General features: G+C 64.8%; 1 protein-coding gene across 4 annotated transcripts in view; it reads right to left on the bottom strand.

The window, feature by feature from the left end:
* The window catches only part of PLCH2 (phospholipase C eta 2), a 63,289-nt gene that overhangs the window by 12,063 nt on the left and 29,731 nt on the right, over positions 1 to 21,495 (bottom strand). For 3 of the 4 annotated variants that reach the window (XM_032863197.1, XM_032863193.1, XM_032863195.1), the window contains exons 2-10: positions 11,238 to 11,384; positions 9,179 to 9,422; positions 8,857 to 8,986; positions 5,618 to 5,788; positions 3,289 to 3,382; positions 2,890 to 3,093; positions 2,559 to 2,679; positions 864 to 1,035; positions 388 to 495 (exon numbers count right to left, since the gene is read on the bottom strand). In XM_032863197.1, the coding sequence (XP_032719088.1) occupies positions 388 to 495; positions 864 to 1,035; positions 2,559 to 2,679; positions 2,890 to 3,093; positions 3,289 to 3,382; positions 5,618 to 5,788; positions 8,857 to 8,986; positions 9,179 to 9,422; positions 11,238 to 11,384 (1,391 nt within the window). Of the gene's footprint in view, positions 1 to 387; positions 496 to 863; positions 1,036 to 2,558; positions 2,680 to 2,889; positions 3,094 to 3,288; positions 3,383 to 5,617; positions 5,789 to 8,856; positions 8,987 to 9,178; positions 9,423 to 11,237; positions 11,385 to 21,050; positions 21,190 to 21,495 lie in introns of those variants that run through there. The other variant, XM_032863194.1, reaches the window with a different exon arrangement.

Genomic DNA, 21,495 nt, shown 5'->3' with positions numbered 1-21,495 from the left:
CTGGGAACGCTCCTGCTCAATTATTTTCCCATCTGATGGCCCCTCAGGGAGAAGTAATGCCTTCCTGCCTCACAGCGGTGGCTTAGAACAGTGCCCAGAGGAGAGAAGAAGCTAATTAGAGTCGCCCCAGTCCCGCTCTGCCGAGCCCTTTTTCATTCCTCAGCCTTCCTGTGTGACTCCCCCAGGCGGGAAGCCCGCTAGCCAGGAGCTCCGGCAGAGCCTCAGGTGGGGAAGGGCACGCCCTCCAGCCGAGCATATGCCCAGCTGTCTAGCCACTGTACAAAGCACCCTCGCACCATCCCGGTACCCCCTCAGCCACCTGCCTCCTCCCAGCAAGGCTAGAAGCCTGCTGTTCGGGGCTGCAGCTCCCCTCCTTCCCCTACTTACGTCCCCGTTGAGGAGTTTGCAGTCCTCGTCGATCTCATCCGCACTGTCTTCATCAGACACCTCGCCCTCCTCAGCGTCCTCACTGATGCCAGCAGGAAGCTTCTTGCCCTGGGGGGAGGCGGGGACCACAGGAGGTGTCCTGCCGCAAGTGCTGGGAGGCCACCCGAGAAGCAGCAAAGGGAAGGAGCCCTTCGTAAGCTTGCTCGTGGACTTCAGGTCACAGGGTAGAGGCCAGCCCAGCACTCCCTTGCTGTGGCAGCACGGGAGGGAAACGCTGGGCTGTGCACTGGACGTCCTTAGATTGCGGGCCCACCACGGGGGAGACTGAGGCCGGGTCGGGGGTAGGGCCTACCCTGACTCCTCAGCATGGAGCCCCGTACTGTCTAGAGCAGGGCAACTGTCTCTCACCTGGCCCCAGAGCAGCGGTCAGAGGCCCAGCAGGACGCCGGCCCGGGGAGGGGCAGGCAGGGGCTCACCTTCACCAGAATCTTGCCCTTGAGCATCTGCGGAGAGGGAAGCATGGTGGCATCCTCTCCACTTATTGATGACAAGTCCAGCTTATCCCCGAGGATATCAGTCAGATACTGGGCCATCTTCTTCTGTTGGATGACACTGCAGTGATTTTCAATGGACAGGATCACTGGGTACCTGTGGGCCCCAACGTGGAAAGAACAGAGTGAAGCCAGGGGAGGGCCAGGCCCCACCTGCCTAAGACCTCAAGTCACCTGCACCAGTGAATGAAAAGATCTTCCCAGCAGCCAGGATAGATGGACCTGCCAGCCACTCTGGTAAGGGGCCCCTCGATGGCTTTGAAAAGCAACTGAGTGGGTGGGAAAGTTGCTGGGACAGATAAAGAAGGCCTACAGTTCATATCCCAGTAAGAAAAAACAAAGGCAATTAGAAACTCCAGGAAAACCAGGGGACACATTCAAGCAAGTCAGCAAGTCATGGTTTAAAAATGATGGACTCAACGGAGGTGCGGCGTGGAGTGGTGAACCAACTGAGAAAGACAATCTGGTTGGCCTGGATACGGGACTGTCCTGCGAACGGCTCCAGGGCCCCAACACTGGCCCCATAAGAAAGGAGACATCAGCTGGGCCCATGCCATGGGGCAGAACCTTGGTGTTACCGTGCCGTGCAGAACAGGGAGTGCAACTAGGAATTTTCATTATATGCTCTTCAGCTGTTTCATTTACTTTTTAACCAAGTGCACATTTTACTTGGACTTTTGCCAATAGATAACATGATCTTTTTAGAAAACGTCGGTGGCCCCGACCTAGAGGGCACGAATCAGAGCAAGAGACAAGCCCCGCGACGTGGAGGGCACAGGACTCGGGGCAAAAGTATTCACCTCCCCGTTTCTCAGGCTAGAACTGAAGCCTGACGTCCAAGGCGTTAGGGAAGAACCCTCTGCCGGCAAAGATCATGCTGGTGCCCAGAGCTTGCACTCCCGGTGCTGAGACCCCGGGTTCTCCGCGGCCCCAGACGCCTGTCTGTCCCAGCTCCCCTGCCCTGACGTGCCTCCCTCACCTGCAATTCTGGGCCCAGGCTGCCACTCAGCACTCCCACTCCCTTCTGGCAGCCCCACACGGGGCTTGGGCAAGCTCTTTCGGGAGGGGCCCGTCTATTTCTGTTTCCTAAGTCAATCTTGATTCTCTGCCCCTCCCTCATCAAATTAGTTCTCTCCTTGCCTGAAGCCTTGTTTAGCCAAGACTTGAAGGTGACTGTGAGTATGGGGAGGCGGTCTTCTATTTCCAGAAACAAAATTGGATTTTGCTCCACGGTGTCTGTAGCTGCAGCTGAGCGACAGCAAATTGAGTTTGGGGATTGAACAGCTTCTGGGGGTTAATTAGTGCCCGAGCTACCAGTGCTGGAGGAGGCTGACCCCAGGGCCCGCAAGTGTGTGCGACAGGGACTGCGGGCACAGGCAACCCACCAGCCAAAGCTCATCTGCCATCACCAACTGCCCCCACCACCCTCCCTCTCCCCAGACCTGCAGCTCCACTGCCTTCCCTGACCCTCAGCCTCAACGAGAGACCCCAGAATCAGTCCTGTGACCTCTGCAAACATGCCTCCTGAGAGAGGGTGTGGGGGAGGGGCAGGAAGAACCCTATGAGCCCCTTCCCCCCACCCTCCTGCTCAGGGTCCCTTCCCCAGTCCCAGCCACTCACTCATTCTTGACAAAAGCATATTTGTTGATGGTTTCGATGACATCTTTGAAGAGGATCTTGGAGGTCAGAGTGTAGCCGTGGTGCACGATGGGCTCCCCGTCAGGCCCATCCCAGCAGTCCACTGTGGGCAGGCAGACCTCAGTCAGGCAGACCCACAGCACGGGGACCGACCGAAAGCGTCCTCCCGCTTGGTAGCAAACACCAGCAGGAGCCTGTCCCAGCCCGTGCCGCGAGGAGGGCAGTCACCCTGCTCAGAGCCACCACAGGTGTGTCCCCAAGAGCAGACGCCGGTCCGCAGCCCAGGCGTGGGGCCAGAGCCCCCCACACGCACCCTCCACGCAGCGGCAGCCGGCCTGCAGGACCCAGGCGTACATGTCCACCCGAGACTGGGACATGAGCTGGTCGCCCACGAGGTAGGTGTTGTGGGACGCGGTGATGAAATAGTGGCTCAGCGGCCGTGTCATGTCCTGGTGCACGCCGTGGTGCTCGGGGTTGAAGATGTCACCGGCGGGACTCCGAGTATAGTTGGTGAAGCCTGCGTGGGAGGCACGGGGGGCGCTTAGCCCCGCACGCCGATCCTGCCTCAAGGCTCATCTCAGCACCACCCACCCCCGCGCCACGTAGGACAGGAAGCTGCCCGCTCAGGCCACCTGTCCCGCCCTCGCATTGCCGGCCCGCACCCTCCATGGGCCTGCCAGGACAGCTAGACCGCAGCCACGCCCTCACTCACCGTCGATGCCCAGCACCCCCTTACTCTTGTTTTCCGGGCAGGGCTCAAATTGCTGGACGATGTCCCGGCAGCTCTCAAGGGTCACACCCGCCATCTAGGCCGGAGCAGGGGCTTAAGCCCTGGCTAGCCCATCACGGGCCTGGGCTAGCCTCAGGCAACAACCCCCGCCCACCGCCACCACTGCCTCCCCCCTGCCTCTGATCGTCACATCAAGACTAACCACGGCAGGGGGAGGCTCAGGCCCCTGTGGTGTGCTTCCTGGACCAGGGGGCACGCTGGCTACCCCCAGTGTCACAAGACTTGGGACTCGGTGGCCAGGGGACTACTGGTGGGTCACTTGGCTTCGGAAGAGTTGTCTCCAACTTCAGATCCTTGAAGCCAGGGAAGGGTCTTTGGTTCCATCGGCTGGGCCACCCCTCATCCCCACCGGGCTAAGCATCTCAAGAGCTATGGACCAGTGCTGTCCCGGCAGAAGTCCCCGTATGGGAGGAGGTACAGGGGAACCAGGACCCAGGCCGGCCTTGGAGGGACCCAGGGGCGCAGGGAGCCTCCTCTCCCTGCCTCCCCCTGCTGCCTCCCCACATCTCTCACAGGAAAGCTGCACCACAAAGATGAGCCCAAGACAGCCCTGCACATCAGTGACCCCATGGACCAGAGGCCAAGTGACCTCCCAGGGCCCTGTGGTGCGGCAGGCCAGGAGCCCCCAGTTCCCAGATGCAGGCCCACCATTCCCGAGGAGCGCGGGTGAGGGTGCGTCACTGGTGACAGAAGGGAAAGGGGGGCAACAGGGGTCAGAGCCTAGAGTCCAGAGGCCTGGGTGAGGGCTCAAACGGCCTTCCTGGTGGACAGTTTTCGTCCCAGATATATGTTCTAGAAAGCTTAGGGTGAAGGACAGGGAATAATGAGTCAGAATTGCCCATCCCAGACAGGACCACCCTACCACCTCCACCCGCCACCCATGTACACCAGCCACCATGACAGAGAACCCACAGCCTCGTCCCAGGGCTGCCCACGGTGGCTGGGCTGAGGTTAGTGTTAGGGTCAGGGTTAGGGTTAGGGGTTAGGGGATAGGGATAGGGTTGGGGTTAGGGTTAGGGTTAGAGTTAGGGTTAGGAGTTGCCCTGGACATCAGGATCCCACGAGGCTGGTGCAAGTCTCTCCCGTCCAACCCCAGAGCTTCCCTAGCAGTGCAGCCACAAGAACAGAACCCCATTAATCTGTATATGTTAGGGGAGGTATTTTGGGAGAACCATCCCAGCTGCAGCCCTCTCTCATGTCCTGGGCTTGAGGCAGCCTTGTAGTGCAAGGTAAGGCCGGATGCCTGCCCAGGACTTAAGGACTGTTGGTGCCTGTGCAAACACCATGTTGACCCAGCCTGGGTCTCTCCGCTGTCCCTGCTGATCCAGCCACCGAGTTTTGGGTCCAGCCCAATGGCCGATACCTATTATCCCTAACCTGGAGTCTGACTCCATCCCACTCTCTGCCCAAAATGAGGTCCCTGAGGGTTTCAGGAAGTTTCAAGTCTGGAAGTTGATCCTCAAGGTGGCCTCCCACCGGCCCTGAGGTGGGAGCCACAAGCTGTTTGAGCCCTGCCAAAGGAGCGCTCTTTCCCCCAGAAAGAGGGAGCCCAGGGACACTGGCCTTCCCCTCTCCCACTGCTGAGTTCCAGCTTCCTGCCCACCACAGAAAGCAACAGTCAGCTCCTGCCTGGTCCAAGGTCAAGGGCACCCCCCACCCCTGAGCCTCTGGTCACTGCGTCCCCCATCTGCAGGGCTATGCCCAGGGAGCCCTCAGCCTCTTCGGATGGGCAGGGGGCATAGAGTCAGGAGAAAGGGGTGCGCATGCCCCTCAGACACCCAGGGCATCCAGGCACCTGCTGGACAAATGGGCAAATGGCAGCAGCGGTGGGCCTGGATCTCAGGGGTACAAGCTAACCAGACCCGTGGCGGGAACAGGAGGGATGGCTGGAGCATGGGACCCCATTCCACAAGGAGTTCCACGCTAAAGGTGCTGTGGTGAGGCACAGGCTCCCTTCAGGAAGCTCGGGGTGTCTGTGGTCAGGGCTGAGCTGCTCAGAGGCCCACAGGGGAGAAACCATGGAACTTCCCCAGTGTCCCTCAGGGTCTCCATGGGACACCCCCTCGAAGAGGCTGGCATCGCCCATGATGGGAACCGAAGCAGGTCAACGAGTGGAACCCTGAATGCCAGGCTGGCGCCCATCCTTTCACACTGAAGGGCTCTCAGCCACACTCAACCGGTTCAAGGGCCCTGGGAGCCCAAGGGGAGGCCATGTAGGCTCGGACCCTGCACCTGCTGCCCAGGCCCTCACCTTCTGCTCCACCTCCAGGAAACGCTGGAGGTCAGTGACGTCCAGGTGGTCTTTGTGGTTGCTGTAGGTCAGCATGAGCAGGTAGAGGTCCCGGCGGGTGGACATCATCTTATAGAAGGCACAGAACTCCTCAAAGCCCAGCGTCCCCTGGTGGTCATCTGTGTCTGCTTCCTGCAAGCCAGAAATCTGTGTCCCCCAGTGTCCCACCCGGATAGCTGCCTGGGATCCTTGCAGCAGAGAACTCACTGGGCGCCCCCGCCCTGACTCTCCCACCAAGAAGCCACTGAGTGACCCTTTAACACAGATCTGACCCTTCCCTCCCCTAGTCCCAGACTTTCAAGGTCAACTTACACCTAAACCTGGCACAGTCACCCCACACTGAGAACCAACACCCCACACTGGAATCAAAACTCCACTCTGGGGGTCAGTGCCCCATCTGGGAGTCAGCACCCCACGTTAGAGCCGACACCTCCCTGTGGCAGCTAACAGGCCACTCTGGAGTTAATGCCCACCCTGGGTTCTGAGCCTGTGATGGTACCAGGGTGCCCAGTGGCTAGAAGAGCTCAAGGCCGCAGGGTGTACCGAGTGCCCTGCCTTCAGCAGGGAGAGAGCACCTTGCTGCTGTCTCCCTCTTGCCGACAGGGCAGCTCTCACAACACCAGCAGGAACCCGCTGGACGCCAGTGAGACCACAGACTCCTTCATGAACCCACCACTCAGGGACCAACCCCTGAAGCGTCAGAGCCTGGGAACACCAAACACCAGAGCCAGGACAGACCCGGAGGACAAGGGACGGGGCAATGGCAGGCTGGACTGCCCGGAGGAGGCTGAGGTGCCCCGGGGCCATGGTGACCCCTGGGAATGGATCAGAAAGGCCCCACAGAAGGTGCCTCTCCAGCCCTGAGTGCCCTGGGGTGTGAACAGGAACCCCCGGAGGCTGAGGGCACAGCGGGAACGGACATGGGGTCAGCGCCACGGACAGCAGTGCTCCCGGCCCTGCCTCCTGTCTGGCCAGTCTTTCCTCGTGGACTGACACAACCTGGGGTGACGGGGGTGGGGCGTGGGCGCCAGGTCCCTGAGGCCCTCTCTGAACCGGGAGCGTCACCAGGGAACCCAGGACCACAGACACCCCCACGTCCGCATGCCCAGGGAGAGTACTCCTCTTGGGGGCAGATCTCTAACGCCTGCTCCTAAATGGGCGCTGTGAGGGGCACATAGCAGGGCCCCTGAGCCTCAGTCCAGGACCCCAGCACCCATGCCACGGCTGGGACAGGACCAAAGACCATGTGTGTCTGGAGCTGTGTTGGAGCAGCCCTGGGTCTGAGAGCCGGCAGGACGGCCAGGTGGGCAGCCGTCCCAGGGTGTGGTTGGAGCTGCGCAGGGACGCCCATCGCACTGAGTGTCTGGTCCCACCCAGTTCTGTGCTGGGCTGTACCGCCAGGAGTCCAGGCTGGGGAGGCTGCCTGCCCTCCGGCCCGCTGCGAGCCCTCGGGGCGAGTGAAAACACGTTCTGAGGATGAGACCCAAAAGCACAGCCCCTCAGGCCCAGTCCTTCGGTCGCTCCTTCTGCCCACAGTCACCGGCCGGCCAAGGCCCACTCTGGCTGGAGCCACTCTGCTGGGCACCCGAGGGCCACGCGGGGCCTAGCCACACTGCTGTCACCTCAGACTTCACGAAGCTATGTTCAAGGCGCCCTTTGCCCTCTACAGATCTCTCCGCTGGTTAGGCACGTCTAGGTACTGGAGATAATCTTGAAATTTCTTGGCAACCAAATCGACTCTAGTGATCAGAGCTGTTTGACCCGGTGGGAAGTCGGTGCTCCTATCCTGCGCTCCAGAGCACTGGGAGGGAGGCCGTGAAGATGACCCGGGAGGCCCAGGGACTTGGGGACTACTGTGGACACGGTGGAGGGGCACAGGCTCTGGGGTCCACAGCTCTAGGCCAGCGTCCACCCCACACACTTGCTGCACCCTTCCCTCCGGAGCCAGCCCAGAGCCGCCACCACACACACACACACACCCGTAGGCTCCAGGCTGCAGGGTCTCCCACTGTTCTGGGCTTCCTCGAGGGGATCTGGTCAGAGCCCAGACTCAGCCAAGCCAAGGGCGGGTCAGAGGGCTCTGCGGGGAGTCCCCGTGTCTGAAGCCTGCCTGAGAGGCCCCATGTCCCTACAGGACCGGGTGGGCATGGGCTCCCCAGGGCTCCCAGCCTGGGCACATCTTCAAGCCAGGACTTTGTGCGTGACCTTCAGGCCCTGGGAGCCTGCGCACACTCGTGCCCCATTCTGGGAGGGGAAGATGCTCTCCTTGCGCCTCAGAGGACAGGCTGGACCCCAAGGTCTAAGCCAGCCTATTGCCCAGCCCCTGACAGCCTCACTGTTCTGGAACAACCTCTTGCCCCAGAGCGGTCCCCAGAAGCAGCATCGGCAGGGTACAGGTAGGGAGCTGATCTGCAGGCCTGAGCCGTCTGCCAGTGCCGTCTGCCAGCTCCTCACTGCCCAGGCAGTCTCTGTTCCCTTGGGGGCCCCCAGGAGGGGCCCTGGGAGCCCCCTAGTCCTTGCCCAGCAGCCCAAGGGCATCCCACTTGCCCCTTCATTCACGCTCGTCTTGCTCAGCCCAGCGCCAGCACCTGTCTGTCATGAGAGCCCAGGGGAAGCCCCAGGGGCCGTTCCCGGTGGAGCCGTTGGCTCTGTGTGCGTGACAAATACAGAGTCAGAGGGACCGAGAGATGGAGAATCATCTTTCCAGGCTGCATCCTAGGAGCTGGGCTTGTCTGCCGTTCAACCCCACAAAGCAGGGACCCACTGATGCCACCTTTCTCCACACCATACCAGCTGAGGTTCGGAAGGAGAAGCTAACTACGGACAGTAAAGCCTGTGTCTCTGCCGACAGATGCATTTTCCGAATCCTAACGCGGGGCCCGCTGAACCAGAAGGCGGCCCTGGGCGGGGCCCCAGAGCTGCTGCCCACAGGATGGGCCAGTGCCGGGCACCCTGGGGGAGGACGAAGAAAGGGGATGCAGCCTGCTTTGGGTGGCTTCCCTTGGGGACCTGACGGGGTCCAAATGCCCCCTGCGAGGGAGGGCCCCCAGGAGCAGCTGCCACCATGCCCCGGGCTTGAGCCGCCTCCGCTCCGCCAACGCGAGCTGTCCCCACCCCCGTCCCCCGCAGGCCCCGCCGGGACTTCCTGCAGCTCCCTCGGGACGGCTCCCGGGGACGCGCCTGCACCGGCCCCACCTCACCTTGAACATCTGCTTCACCCTCTGCCGTGGCAGGTTCACGTTCAGCTTGTGCAGCAGCTGCAGGACCTCGCTGATGCTCAGGCTCCCGTCCCCATTCTTGTCGGCCTCGTCAAACGTCTGCTTCAGCCACTTCGGGGCCGAGTCAGGGAGCAACACAGTCCAGCAGGGCCAGCTGCGCCCACCCCCCCACCCCCCCGCCACGGGCCGGGAGGAGTGGAGGACCCCAGCCCCAACGCCCCTCCCCTGCTCCCTTTCCCCAGATGTGTGACACCCCCCCAGGAGGCTAGCCCTTCCCTGACACCTGCCCCCAGACCAAGGATATTGGTCCCTGGTACGCTGGCGGCGGGCCAGGCTGTCCTCGTCGCTGATGCCGGCCATGAGGTAGCGCAGGCCGGTGACCCAGGTGCGCGCCTCATCCCCACTGGGTGACACCAGGTCCAGGGACTCTCGGTGGCTGCCGTGGTAGATGCTGAAGCAGCAGTTGGGGTCGAAAACCCCATCAGGGTAGCGCTGGAAGACCTCAGACTGCCGCCCCTCGCTCACCTCCTGGATGGAGTCAATGGAGACTGCGGGGGGCAGGGGCACCGGTCACAGCCCGCCCAGTGCTCGGAGCCCCCACGTGCTGCAGCGGCTCAGCACAAAGGGGCAGGAGAGGCGAGGCTGGGGACAGCCGGGGGAGGGGCATTTCAAGGGACCCTCGAAAATACAGACGGGCTCAGGCTGGAGAGCCCACCCCTCCCCGCTCTGCTCTGACCGTAAGGTCTGCTCCCCACTTCCTTCGGGTGTGAAAGAGGTTCACACACTCCCCCGGAGGGAGGGGGCTGCCTCCCCCGCATTAGTAATCCCAGGCATGTGGCCTCTGCCCCAAGCCCAAGGCTGCAGAGCAAGGGAGCCCAGACAAGCCCCTTCTGTCCAGCTCTGGCCAGCTCGTGTCCCCACCCAGATGCCAGCCTGATGCAGGGCTGCCCCCCTGGTGAGCACTGGCCCCGCAGGTGGTGGAACCAGGGGTGCAGCAGGGTCCTGCTCTGTGTGCCCCAGCCCAGGTGCCTCCAGAGATATCCTTACTGGACGCAGCCTCCGGAGCTCCAGAGCCTCCACGCAAGACCTGACGAACGCCCAGCCGACACCCCGCCGCTGAGCTCAAGAAGGCGTCTCTAGGTTCAGCTCCCGCACGTGGGGCAGGGCCCCTCATGGCGCGTGTGCAGGGCACCGGCAGCCAGGGTCCCCTCTGGGAGCCAGGCACGCGGGGCCGGCGTCCCAGCTCTGGGCCCTCCATCCAGCTTTCACTGCCTCCCATTACTGCTGGCCATTTCTGCTGCTCTGCCCAGCAGGCGCTATGCCCTTCTGGGGGCGGGGTTGATCCTGCCCAGGGCAAGGACGGTGGGGCAGCCCCATCAGTGCGGTGAGGGGTGGGCTCACCCCTCTGTCTTCTGCTCCCACTCCCTGAGCTCCCAGGTGGGCCGAGCCCACCTACCTGGGGGAGCTGCCTACTTCCTTCTCCACATGCGTACATGTGCCTGGCACGGGTGGGGGTCCTGAGTCCCTGGACTGGGAGGGTGACAGTCAGGGAACAGCTGCCCCCCATTCCTCCCTCCTGGAGACCTTCCAAGGCCAGAGACAGCTCTAAACAGTGCACTCAGCCTCCCCTCCAATCCTGGCCAGTCTCTGCTCTGTCACCCCTCCCCTCGAGGGACCTCTGTGACCCCATCTACTGGTCCCCTCTCTCTCCATCCTCTGTGTTTTCTTCCATGCTCAGCTGGACATGAAGTTGCCCTATTGTGAGGTGACTGCCCACCTTGCACTCGAACCCAGTGCAGGGAACAGAGCCGCGTGCAAGGAGGAGCCCCGGGGAGAACTGCATCTCCACCCCTCCGGGCCCAGAGGGCAGTGCCAGCCCTCTCCTCCAGGATGCCCTCCAGGGGCTTCCACAGCCCGGCTCTCTCCCAGGCCCCACGGCAGCGACAGTGCCCTTGGCAACTGCTGGGCTGAGGCCTGGTCCTGGCCCCCCTGGGTCTCTCCCGGCCTGTGCGGGCTCTAACGTGTCCCTTCCTGCCTCTCAGCCTGGCTTCTGCCATGCCGTGCTCAGAGATCAACTGTGCCCTCCCCTCCCCTGCACAAACCCTCCCAGCTCAGGACCCCTCCTGGCCCCAGGAAAGGGGAGCTGGTCTCCAGAGTCCTTGAGGGCTCTGCCAGGCAGGAACAAGGCCAGGCCCTGAAGGGCACTGGGCTCCGGCCCCTCCCTACCTGGCATCCAAGGTCCCCTCAAATCTCCAAATCCACTGGACCCGTGTGCCAGGCCCAGAGCCCCCGACCTTGCTGCCCTCCCAGCTGCCCGCAGCTGCCCCCCACCCCACGACCCTCCCCCCAGCGCCGCCGCTCACTCTTGGCCTTCTCATTTTTGCGCGACGGCCGCCAGCGGACGCAGGAGCAATGCTCGTCCAGGAAGTAGAAGCGGACCAGGCCCTTGGAGCCGCCTCGGAGCTTGAGCATCTGGGTTCCCGCCTGCATGGCGCTCATGCACCTTTCCACTGGGCGTCCGCAGACGTGGCAGACAGACGGACGACACAGAGACAGATGGACGTGGCAGACAGACGGACGACGCAGAGACAGACAGGACACTGTGAGTGCTGGGCCCCCCACGAGCTTCGGGGGTGCAGAGACCAGCCACACGCCCACCTCCGGGCCCACGGAGCCCACCAGAGAGACTGGGGCTGCACAGCCTGGCAGCCGCCACCTCCCCTCATGAGCCTGGGCCAGGTGCGGTCCCAGGCGGGGCCCAGGGCCGCCACGGCTTTGCTTTCCTTTGCTCTGGCCGTTTGCCCGCCCTCTGCCAGCCCCAGTGACACCACAACCTGCCCCAAAGCCGACGACGCCCTCTCCGGGGCTGCTACGAAGTGTGGCCTCTGTGCCGGGCACAGGGAGGTCCCTGGCAGGCGGCTGGCAGGCCGGGGGTTCTCCTGAGACCTATACCCCCTTCCTGTGGCCTTCAGGAAAGCCGCCCTCCTCCAGGAGGCGGGGGTGACTCGGCACAGTCGAACCCTGGGGGCCCAGAGGGGACCCTGTGAGGCCAAGTCTTGCACTGGGGGTGGGGAGACAGCACCAGACTTCAGCTCCAGAATGCAAACCCATCCCCCAGCGACCCTCCCCTCTTCCCCCTCCTCTGTCTGCCTGGCTTCCTGTCTGCAGCCTGCATGTCTCTCCAGTCCCGGGGTCGGGGTCTCCAGGCCAGGCCAGCAGCCCCCTGGGGCTGGAGAGAGGCCCAGGGATGGGGTCAGTTGTTGCCCCCAGCCTCCAGCCCCTGGCCCCCTCACACCTACTGACAGAAAGCCGGGCCTCAGAAGCTGCTATTTGTTTAAGCACCGAGGAGTCGCCCCCACGAGACCCACCCAGCGAGGGACCCTCTGCTGGCGTGTTGTGGAGACACCGCCCGCAAGGGGAGCCCAGTCGGGCAGGACCCCCTGGAGGAAGCCAGTCCCTGAACCTGCACTGCAGGGTGGTGGGACACGGCCCACGGGGAGGCCGGGCTCCATGGGGGACACGGGGAGGTGAGGACACAGGTGGTGCTGGTAAGCGGGCAGCAGAGTGGAGAGACGAGGCAGGGCCTGGGGGCTGGGCGGCCCAGAGGCCCAGAACAGGTTCTAGAAGGCAGCCCCTGGACCAGGCCCCATCCTTCGGCCAGAGCAGACACCCGGGGGCACAGAGCCCAGATGGGGCCATCCACGGGCCAGCCCTGTCAAAACAGATATGCAATCTTCCCGTCACAGCCGGGCAGGCCTCCACCCGCACACAGCTGAGTCTCACATCGCTAAGGGGTGTCCCGGCCACGCCGACGGTTCGTGTCCTGCACGTGGGGCTTCTACCCCACTGGGGCTGAAGGTGCACTGCCCCCCAGAGTGCCAGGGACACCCCCCCAGCAAAAGCTGCAGAGCCGCCTGAGTGCCCAGCCACGGTCCTGCCCCCAGGCCCTCCCTGCCCCTGACCCCTCATCCTCCCCACTGCCTGCTTGGCCTGCAGCCTCTAGGCCCCGGGGTGGGCGGAGGGGTGGTTGGGGTGGGCAGACCGGGGCGCTGCAGGAGTCTCTCAGAAGGAGACCCGAGGGGCAGGAGGCTACAGTTCACACCCCTGGGAGCGGCCCCCACCCTCCTGACGCCAGGGGCTGGGGGACTGGGTGGGGCTCGCTGGGCAAGCACCCCATGGCCAAGCAGGGCTGCCCCCTTACCTAGTGGGCCAAGCTGCCACGGTGGGGACACAGTCACACTCGCTCCGACCCAGAGGAGGGCCTCCGCCAGGTAGGCCACCGCTCCCCCAGGCCGGCTGGGGTCAGACGGCCTGGGGACCGACATGCCGGGACAACAGCCAGGGTGGCTCCTGGAGGCCAGAGAGGGCCCGCGTCCCCCCCCCCCCACCTCAGCAGCAGGTCAGGGAATGGCAGGGGTCACGGAAGCCCCACGGGTCCCCTCCTCTCTTCTGCCTCCTCCTCCTGGCAGCACTTCCTTCAAGGCCCCCCGGGGCTGCTCCCGGGCACCTCTGGCATTGGCCCAACTGTCCCCCACTGTCTGACGGGGCCCCTAGGCCAGCCTGCCCACCCCGCGGGGCCGCAAAAGGATCCCCGAAGAAGCAGCGCCTGGAGTCTGAGGGCAGGGGAGCGGCTGCACCTCTGCCCACACCGCCCAGCCTCTGCCCAATCCCCTGTGCTAATCCAGCCCAGGTCCAGCCCAGCTGGCCAGAGGATTTAGGCCAAGGGAACTCCCAGCTGGAGACCAGGAGGGGCACTAGGCAGCTGGCAGCGTCGAGGAGGGCCCAGGCCACCAGCCCCCACGTCCTGGCCAAGCAGTGACAGCCAAGACAGAGGTGGTCACCCTGGGGACCCGAAGAACACGGCTGTAAGGCCTGGGGTGACCGTCCTCGTGGGACCACCCACCGTTGCTCACCATCCTCCCCATGCTGGATGCAAAGGCTGCTGTCCCTGCCCCATTCCAGCCTGAGCCCCAGAGGACCCTACTCCCCACCCCACAAGTCTTGCACTTGCCAGAGACTCTGAGGGGTTCCCACAGTCCCCAGGGGGAGGGGGTAAAATGGGACAAGAGGAGCAACATCCTGTCCCCCAGCCCCCATCCCTCTGTGGACTGATCCGGAGCTGGGCATGAAGGGAGGGTGGGATTCCAAGGGCCCAGATCTAGCGCTCCCGCTCCCGCGCCTGCTCCCTCAGTCAGCTCCAGGACCCTGGGTGTACAGCCTCAGGTCCCAAGGACCAGCCCTGAGGCCTGACCCCTCTGGGCTGCGGCAGCCCACTGCCCCGCGTGCGTTCACCACTGAGTCCAGCCCAGAGGCTGGGCTGCTCTGGGCCTCCTCATGATAGACCCGGCCTTGGGGAGAAGGACCCAGCCCAGGGAAGACCCGCTCGCCCATCTGCCGACCGGATACAAGGCCCAGACTGGGACAGTCACCCCGCCACCTGCTTGTCACTGCCCCTCTATCGGCTGTCCCTCCCCGACACGGGCCGCTCCCTCCTGCCTCAGAGCCTACAGCTCTTCAAACCCAGGCTACCCCTGCTCTGTCCGGCTCCTCTCTCCTCCCCCATGCCTGGCCCCACTCTGGGGGGTTCCCACCTCCTCGCCCCCCTGCCCCCCCCCCCCCCCTGAGCCAGCCACACCTGTCATCCTAGGTCATGTCCCCTCGCTCTCAGCCACCAGCTGATCTGTGGTCTTTTGCCATCAGCCGGGGGAGCTCAGGTGCCCTGATCTGCCCGTGTAGGGGGTGCGCTTGGGGGCACAGGTTGAGTGGGCCCTAAGTCCTCCTCAGCCCCCCCAAGGGCGTGGTCCTCCGCTGCCCAACCAGACGAAGGTCCCGCTAACCCAGCCTGACGCAGGGCTCTGCCAGAGAAGGCCGTCTGGCACCCGGAGGCCCCGGTCGCCCCACCCCTGCTCTGAGACTCCGTGAGGCGGCGGATGCAGAGCCGGGGTCCTCCGGGGCCATAGGACACCGTGGGGGAGCTCCCGGCTCTGGGGGTGCCCATGTTACCCCACAGTGCAGCTGAGCACGCTGGATACGTGCAAAGGCCAGGCCCCCAGGTGACTGCCAGGCTGGGCTTGAACCCAAGACAGGCCCCAAGCCCTGATGGCTCCGTCCCCTAATCAGGAGCAAGGTCCCTCCTTTCCCACCCTCCCCACAGCAAGAGCTGAGCACTTGCTCTCACAGGGAAGGGATAGCAGCACCCATGAGAACCAAGCACAGGGCAGGGGGGCCACACCAACCCCCAAGTCTACACGTGGCCCCTGAGCCAGTCCCCACCTGCTCCCTCAGGGTCCCCTGAGAAAACCCCTGGGAACATACCTGGCCCACACCCAGGGGGACAAGAGCCCAGCCCACCCCGACAAGGAGGTCACAGCGGGGCCCAGGATGGACTCACTCTTCACCCAGCACCTGGCCCGGCTCCCACCCCGCCTGCCCCTGCGAGCACTAGCCGCCCCAAGCACCCTGACCCCAGCCTCGGTCCACGCCCGGGTTCAGTCCCAGTCGCCAGCCCCCGCAGGGCCAGCAGGTGTGGCCTCCGGGCCCTCGAGCCAGCGCACACCTGTCCGACAGGCACAAGCCGGGGCAGAGGGGGCAGCTGGGGGCCAGCAGCCCTGGCCAGGAAGGGGCAGCAGGGCTCCCTCCTGCTCCTTCCTCCTCAGGCCCGCCCCACACACCTCTCCATGGTTCTCAGTCCTGGAAGCTCAGCCGTTCCCTCCGGGACCCTCACGGCTGCCTGACAAGACCACACACGCTGGTCTGCATGCCCCCAAACCCCCAGGGCCCTCTGGGGCAGGACCACCCTGTCCTGTCCTGTTCTGTCCCTGTGTTACCCGGGTCAGGCCCCAATCAGACCCTCAAAAGTGGGCAGCTGGGCCCCCAGTGCCAAGACCACCAAGCCAGCCCCAGGGGGGGACAGGAGCCAGCACCAGTGCGGCCATGCAGCCATCTCGGGCTTGGCCACCACCGGGCAGAGCTGGCACCTGCGGTGGCAGTCCTCGTGGAGGCTGGTGCAGGGGTGTGCCCAGCCCAGATGGAGGAACAGGCAGGGCCACCTCCCCAGGAGCCTCCAGCCCACAGTGACACTCCGGACCACAGAGGCCCATGGGTGAACCGCTGACCCGGACGCCCACCCTGGGCGGTCGCTGGGAAGCAGGCTCTGAGGGCGGCCCCTGTCTCCGTGCCTCAGTCTCCCTATCTGGCAGCAGATCCCCTCAGCCCTTCCCTCCTCTCTTCCTCCAGTGGCCACAGGACCCTGGCTGCAGCTGCTCCAAGGGAGGAGCGTCCCGGCTGAGGCGGGACACCACTGGCTTGGCTGTAAGTCAGACGCTGACCCCGTCCTCACACAGGAGGCAGCAAGAGGCGGGGGGGTGGTCAGCGTCTCCACCTCTTCTCTGGGAAGGGTGGAAAAGCGATGCACTCTCTCAACAAAACCCACAACGACGCTCGAGGTCTTCCCTGGGCGAGCACAGGCGGACGGTGGAGGCGCTGCGGACCCCCTTCCACGGCGGGGGGTGCAGGCACCAGCCCAGGCCTTTCTCGCCTGCCCCCACCTCGAGCAAACGCACCCAGGGGCCGGGGCGTGGGGCGCACGCCTCCCACCTCCCTGAGCCCCCCCGCCAGCCCCCCTGCCTGAACAGCCACGCCCTCCGTGGGGTCCTCAGCCGCCATCGGGCGCCTTGAGCTACACGTCTGCTCTCTGCGGGGGCATCTCCACGTGCAGGAGGCACCCAACCTTGCGCGGGGAGGGGAGAGGAAGAGGTCAGTGGGCCCCAGCCGCCGCGCCCGGCGCCCGCGTGCACCCACGGGGACCGGCCCCAGCGCCGGGCAGCGCCTGACAGGAGGGAGGGACAGGCCTCCTGTCCCACACAGGCCTCCTGACAGGCCCACACACATATGGTGGGGATTATTTAAACGTCTGAGGAGCAGCTCGTGCCCCCTCCCCCTGCACGTCTGGGCGCCTCCTCCCAACTATTTTTATTTTATCAGGGACCAGGAGTCGGCTCCCTCAAGCCCCCCTCCCCCCGGCAGGACTCCAGGATGACGGTGCCCAGGGCCCAGGGCCACGGAGCCAGTGCCCACCCGGAGGACCCCGGGGGATGGTCAGCCAGGTTGGCAAGGCCCTGGGCGGGTCCCAGACAAGCCTGGAGGAGGGCTCGGGGCCGGAGGCGGCGGAGAAGAAGAGGGGGGTCCGTGCCAGACACCACCCCCCACCACCATGATGTGCCTTTTTTTCCTCCCGCAGCACCCTCCCCGTGGGGCAGGCACTCGGCCTTCCCCTTCCCGCAGGAGCCTGAGAGCTTTGTGGGCGGGGCCAGACCCACAGCATCGCCAAGCTCAGAAGCGAGGAGGGCCGGAGGGAGTCCTGGGGGCAGACTGGTCGGAAGTTGCTCTGCCCCTTTGGACTGCTCTGGCCGACCCCACCCTCTCTGGCCCCGGGATGCAGACCCCCGGGAGCCAGGGCAGCAAGAGTGCGGGCCTTGGGCGGTGTGTGCGGGGCATGTGCTCCAGCGGCCCCCGTGCCCCCTCCACCACACCGACGGGCCAGCCCCAGACCTGGGCCTTCTGTCCTTAGAGGCCCCTGGAAGCTCCTGCTTTCGGGCAGGGACAGCAGCCGCATGGCCCCTTCCTAGCTGGTGACACGAGCTCCTTCAGGGACCAGGCCTGAGGGAAGGCCAGCAGGAACTTCCTGTGTGAAGGACGAGCAGTCCACAGATGGCCCGGGCTCCCGCAGCCATGGTGCAGTGGACAAGACAGAGTCTGGTGCCCAGCGCCCTCCCACAGAGAAGCCCCTGGCCACACACTGCACCGCCACACTGTCACCAAGGCTGCCAAGCACCATGGGGACCCAGGGTCTTCAGCACAGTGGGGTCCCAACATCCCACTTTCCTCTGCCTGCCCAGCAGAGCCCAGGACCAGCTCACACCAGCCTCACGGAGGGTCTTTCTCAGAGTCCTGCCCCCTCCCGTCTCGGCAGCCCCCAGCTCAGCTGCAGTGGTGGCCTTAATCACATGGGAGAGTCGTGTGTGGAGGGGACTCTATAAATAGCCAGTCCACAGCGTCCTGCCTTCCCAGGTGCCCTGGCTTGTGTGTTCCCCGGCCCCAGCCCTCAGTGCCTGTGCACTGACCTGGCCAGGGGCTGGGAGGGGGCATCTGGCTATACACACCCCCCTTGGCCAGGGATCCCCGGAGGCAGGCACCCAGCTTTGTGGGCTTTGTGTGAGGGATCGGCCCCACGGAGCCCCGGCGGTGGCCAGGGAAGGAGAGACACACTCGCAGCGGCTCTGGGGGTGGGCATGTTCCTGAAAAGTCACCAGATGGAACTGGGCCCACCTGCTGGGAAGAGAGGAAACTCCTGCAGGTTGAGGGAGGGCCCCCCCCCCGCCCCGCATGGCCAGCAGGCCCCATCCCCACCCCACACCCACCTGGGCCTGTGCGGGAGGCGGGCGGCAGCTGGCGGGGCTGGACGGCCGCCGGAGAAGCAGGCACGGAGCCACGGGAGCCGACAGGAAACAGAAGAAGCCTGAGCCTGTGGACTCCTCCCGGGGCCCGGTGGCTCCTCCTGGCCAGGGCGGCTTCCTCGACAGCCCAGGGGCCTCGGGCACCTTGAGAACTGTCAGGAAACAGCCGGGCTCTCCCAACGCGACTTCCTACAGTGCCCCCATCTTGTGCAGGACCCTAGCCCACTCCCCCGCGGGAGGTGGACCCGTGCCCCCGCGGAGCCAGGTGGTACCCTCCCTGAGGTACTCACCCTGACTCCCCTTGGCCCTGCTCCCCAACATGCCCACCATGGACCTGGGAGCGAGCTCAGCCAGGGCCACCTGCACACGCCCTGAGGTCAGATCCACCCATGGCTTGAACCACAGGGGAGTTTCCAAAGGTCAGAAGCTCCGCTGACTGGGGCCTGCCTGGGCCAGGGTGACTTCCGGTCCATGTGGACCGAGACCACCAGGACTCTCGTGGACTCACAGCGGCCTCCTTCTCTCTATAATTGACTGTCGGGCGCACAAAGCCCCATCCTGGGGTCCTGCAGGGCAGGCTGCCCCTGGCGGGTTTGGAGGCCCACTGGAGTCTGCCCAGTGGGCAGCTTCCTTCCCCTCCAGCTCTCCAAGAGCCAGAAAAAATACATCCTGCCCTGGAAAGGGTGTCTGTCTCCCTGCCCGAGGGGCCCGCGCCCACCGGCCTTTCCCACACAGGAAGTCCATCCAGCCGGCAGAGGCCCACGTCTGCTGGAGGCAAAGTCCCAGGAAGGAAAAGATACTTCTGATTACTCATCCCTTCTTGATGCCTCTACCCCGAGAGCCCTCACGGAGCATAAAGCTGGCCTGTGCACCCAAGAGGGCCCTCTGCACCCCCTCACAGACTCCTGCCCCAGGAGAGGGGCACCTCCCCGCAGGGCCCATCCACTGGCTTTCCAGGAGAAGGTGCCAGGAGCGAGGAAACCACGCCCCCGGCTCATTAGCTGGACAGATGGAGCGCCGGACCCAAGACTCCCGCCCGTCTGCTCTGTCCTCAGCTGTTCATTTGAGACTGTTCTCTCCGGTGGGGGGGCACACTCACCCCAACAGACCACGGCCACGCCGCACGTCTCCCCCTCCCAGACAGGGGGCACAAAGGGTGGGCTCACATCTGCTCCTGCGGCTGCCGCCTTACTCCCCCTCCAAGACCAGGGCCCTTCCCTTGCTGGCTGCACCCTGAGTGTGTTCTGCCCCCCCGGGCCCTGGGAGCGGCCAGTCCCAACCCTGCTAGCAGGCAGGCATCCTGCACCTCGGGGTTCTGACCAAGGCCGGGTGCTGATTCCACAGAACTCTCTACAGCTCAGGTGGGCAGGAATGTGCTGGGCCAGCCTCTCCCCAGGGACCATCCACCATGGAAGCCCTGCCCCACACTGGCATGGGGGTCTGCTGTCATCGGGTGGGTGCACCTATGAGCGACCCAAGCACAGAGCCCCATCTCCACCTGCCATCCTGTCCTCCATTCACAGAAGGCATCTCAGGGTGGGAGGGGGGGGTGTGGTGGGGACAGGCATTCCCGAAGCCTCCACACAGACTGGACATACTCTGCCCACAGCCACCCTACGAAGACACCTCCACGCTGTCCCTCTCTTGCACAAGAGACTCAGAGAGGGTTGGTGCCTTGCCTGTGGCCACACAGCTCACTGAAGGCCCCTGCAGGAGACATGCCCTCAGTCCAGCCGGCAGTGATGTCCCTGCTCCCACACATGCTCTCCAGGGCCATGCAGTCCCTCCCCTATGTCCACACCAATCAGAGGGCAGGACACACTGGGTCCAGAACAACCGGGACCCAGCCAGCCAGCCAGAAGGCACGCTGTACTGCCCTTGGGGTCTCAGCCCTTAATCAGGAAATCCCTCTGCATCCGCCTGGGGTCACTCCGGGTACAGCTGTGGCTCTGACCCCTTCCCTCTCTGCTTCTCCCCACTCCTGGCCCAGAGCAAGTGCTGCCCTGGACTGACAGCTGGCCCTGAGAAGCCCTGCCCCATCTGGTCCCCACAAGGACAGGGCCTGACCAGATGCAAACAAGTGCCCTAGTGATGGCAGCTCCTGGCTGTGTCCCCTGTGGATCCCCGCTGTCCGCCCAAAGTAGTGCCGGGCCCCCAGGTCAGGACAGAGTGTCAGATCTCAGCAAGAAACTCCCACTGGGGTGCCCGGGCTGGAACCCTGAGGGCCCCGGAAGGCAGAATGGCGGAAACGCGGGCCGGGCCCTCCGGGAAAAGCCGCCGCTGACCTGTCCATGGTGCTGACGAGGTTCAGGGCCAACCTGCTGCCCTGGAGGAGTGGGGCGGGAAGGGGCTGGACCGGGCGAGCCCCCAGGGCCCCACAGGTCAGAATACCCCAGATCGGACCCCCCCCCCCGAGGCTGGTATCCCATAGGGGCAGACTGAGGTCAGGAGACTGTCAGCTCGGCCGGGGCTCCTCCTCCCCCGTCCATGGGGATTGTCTCCACTTTTGGCAGAGAAGCCAGCCCCGTGGGGGATGATGGGGGGGCAGGGGGATGTGCAGGTGTTGTGGGAATGGGAGTGTTCCAGAGGCCCCTGGGGGAGGGGGTCAAGCCCTGCCCTAGTGGGCGCAGTGGGTCACCGATGGGCAGTTCCGCACCTGACCCTGGCTGCCTGCAGGGTCGTCTCAGCCTCCTTCCTTGAGTCCCTGCTGCTCCCTCTTACCTTCGTCCCGGCTGAGCCCACCGGGGTCCCCGGGGTCTTCCATGGCCCACAGGTACCACTCCCACCGATACCGGCGTGGCCCAAGGGGGCGCGGGTGGTGTACTGGCCCCGAGTGTCCCCGCGCCTGAGCGGGCGCCCATGGCCGATCCGCGAGCGCCGAGCCCGCCGCTGCTGCCAGGACCGCCCCTCCCGCCAGAGCCCCGCCCTCCTTAACCCTTCACAGCCCAGCCCAGCGGTGGGCGCAGGAGGAAGTAGGAGCTGGGGTGGGGTGGGGTGTCTCAGCGGGCTCAGCAGCTGGGAGTGGGGTGGGGGGCAGGAGGGGCTCTGGAGACACCCTCAGCTGCGCTGACCTCCTACCACAGAGGGCAGCAGCCCTCTCCCCTCAGGAACAAAATGCGCTCTGGTTGGCGGCCCCCCAAGACCACAGGGTCCCTCAGATCAGTAC

Source organism: Lontra canadensis, unplaced genomic scaffold (assembly GCF_010015895.1).
Source record: "Lontra canadensis isolate GAN:19392208 unplaced genomic scaffold, GSC_riverotter_1.0 scaffold25, whole genome shotgun sequence".
In the NCBI taxonomy this organism is placed as follows: domain Eukaryota; kingdom Metazoa; phylum Chordata; class Mammalia; order Carnivora; family Mustelidae; genus Lontra; species Lontra canadensis.
Note: the sequence above shows the minus strand (reverse complement) of the source record. Positions and strands in the feature narration are given on the sequence as shown.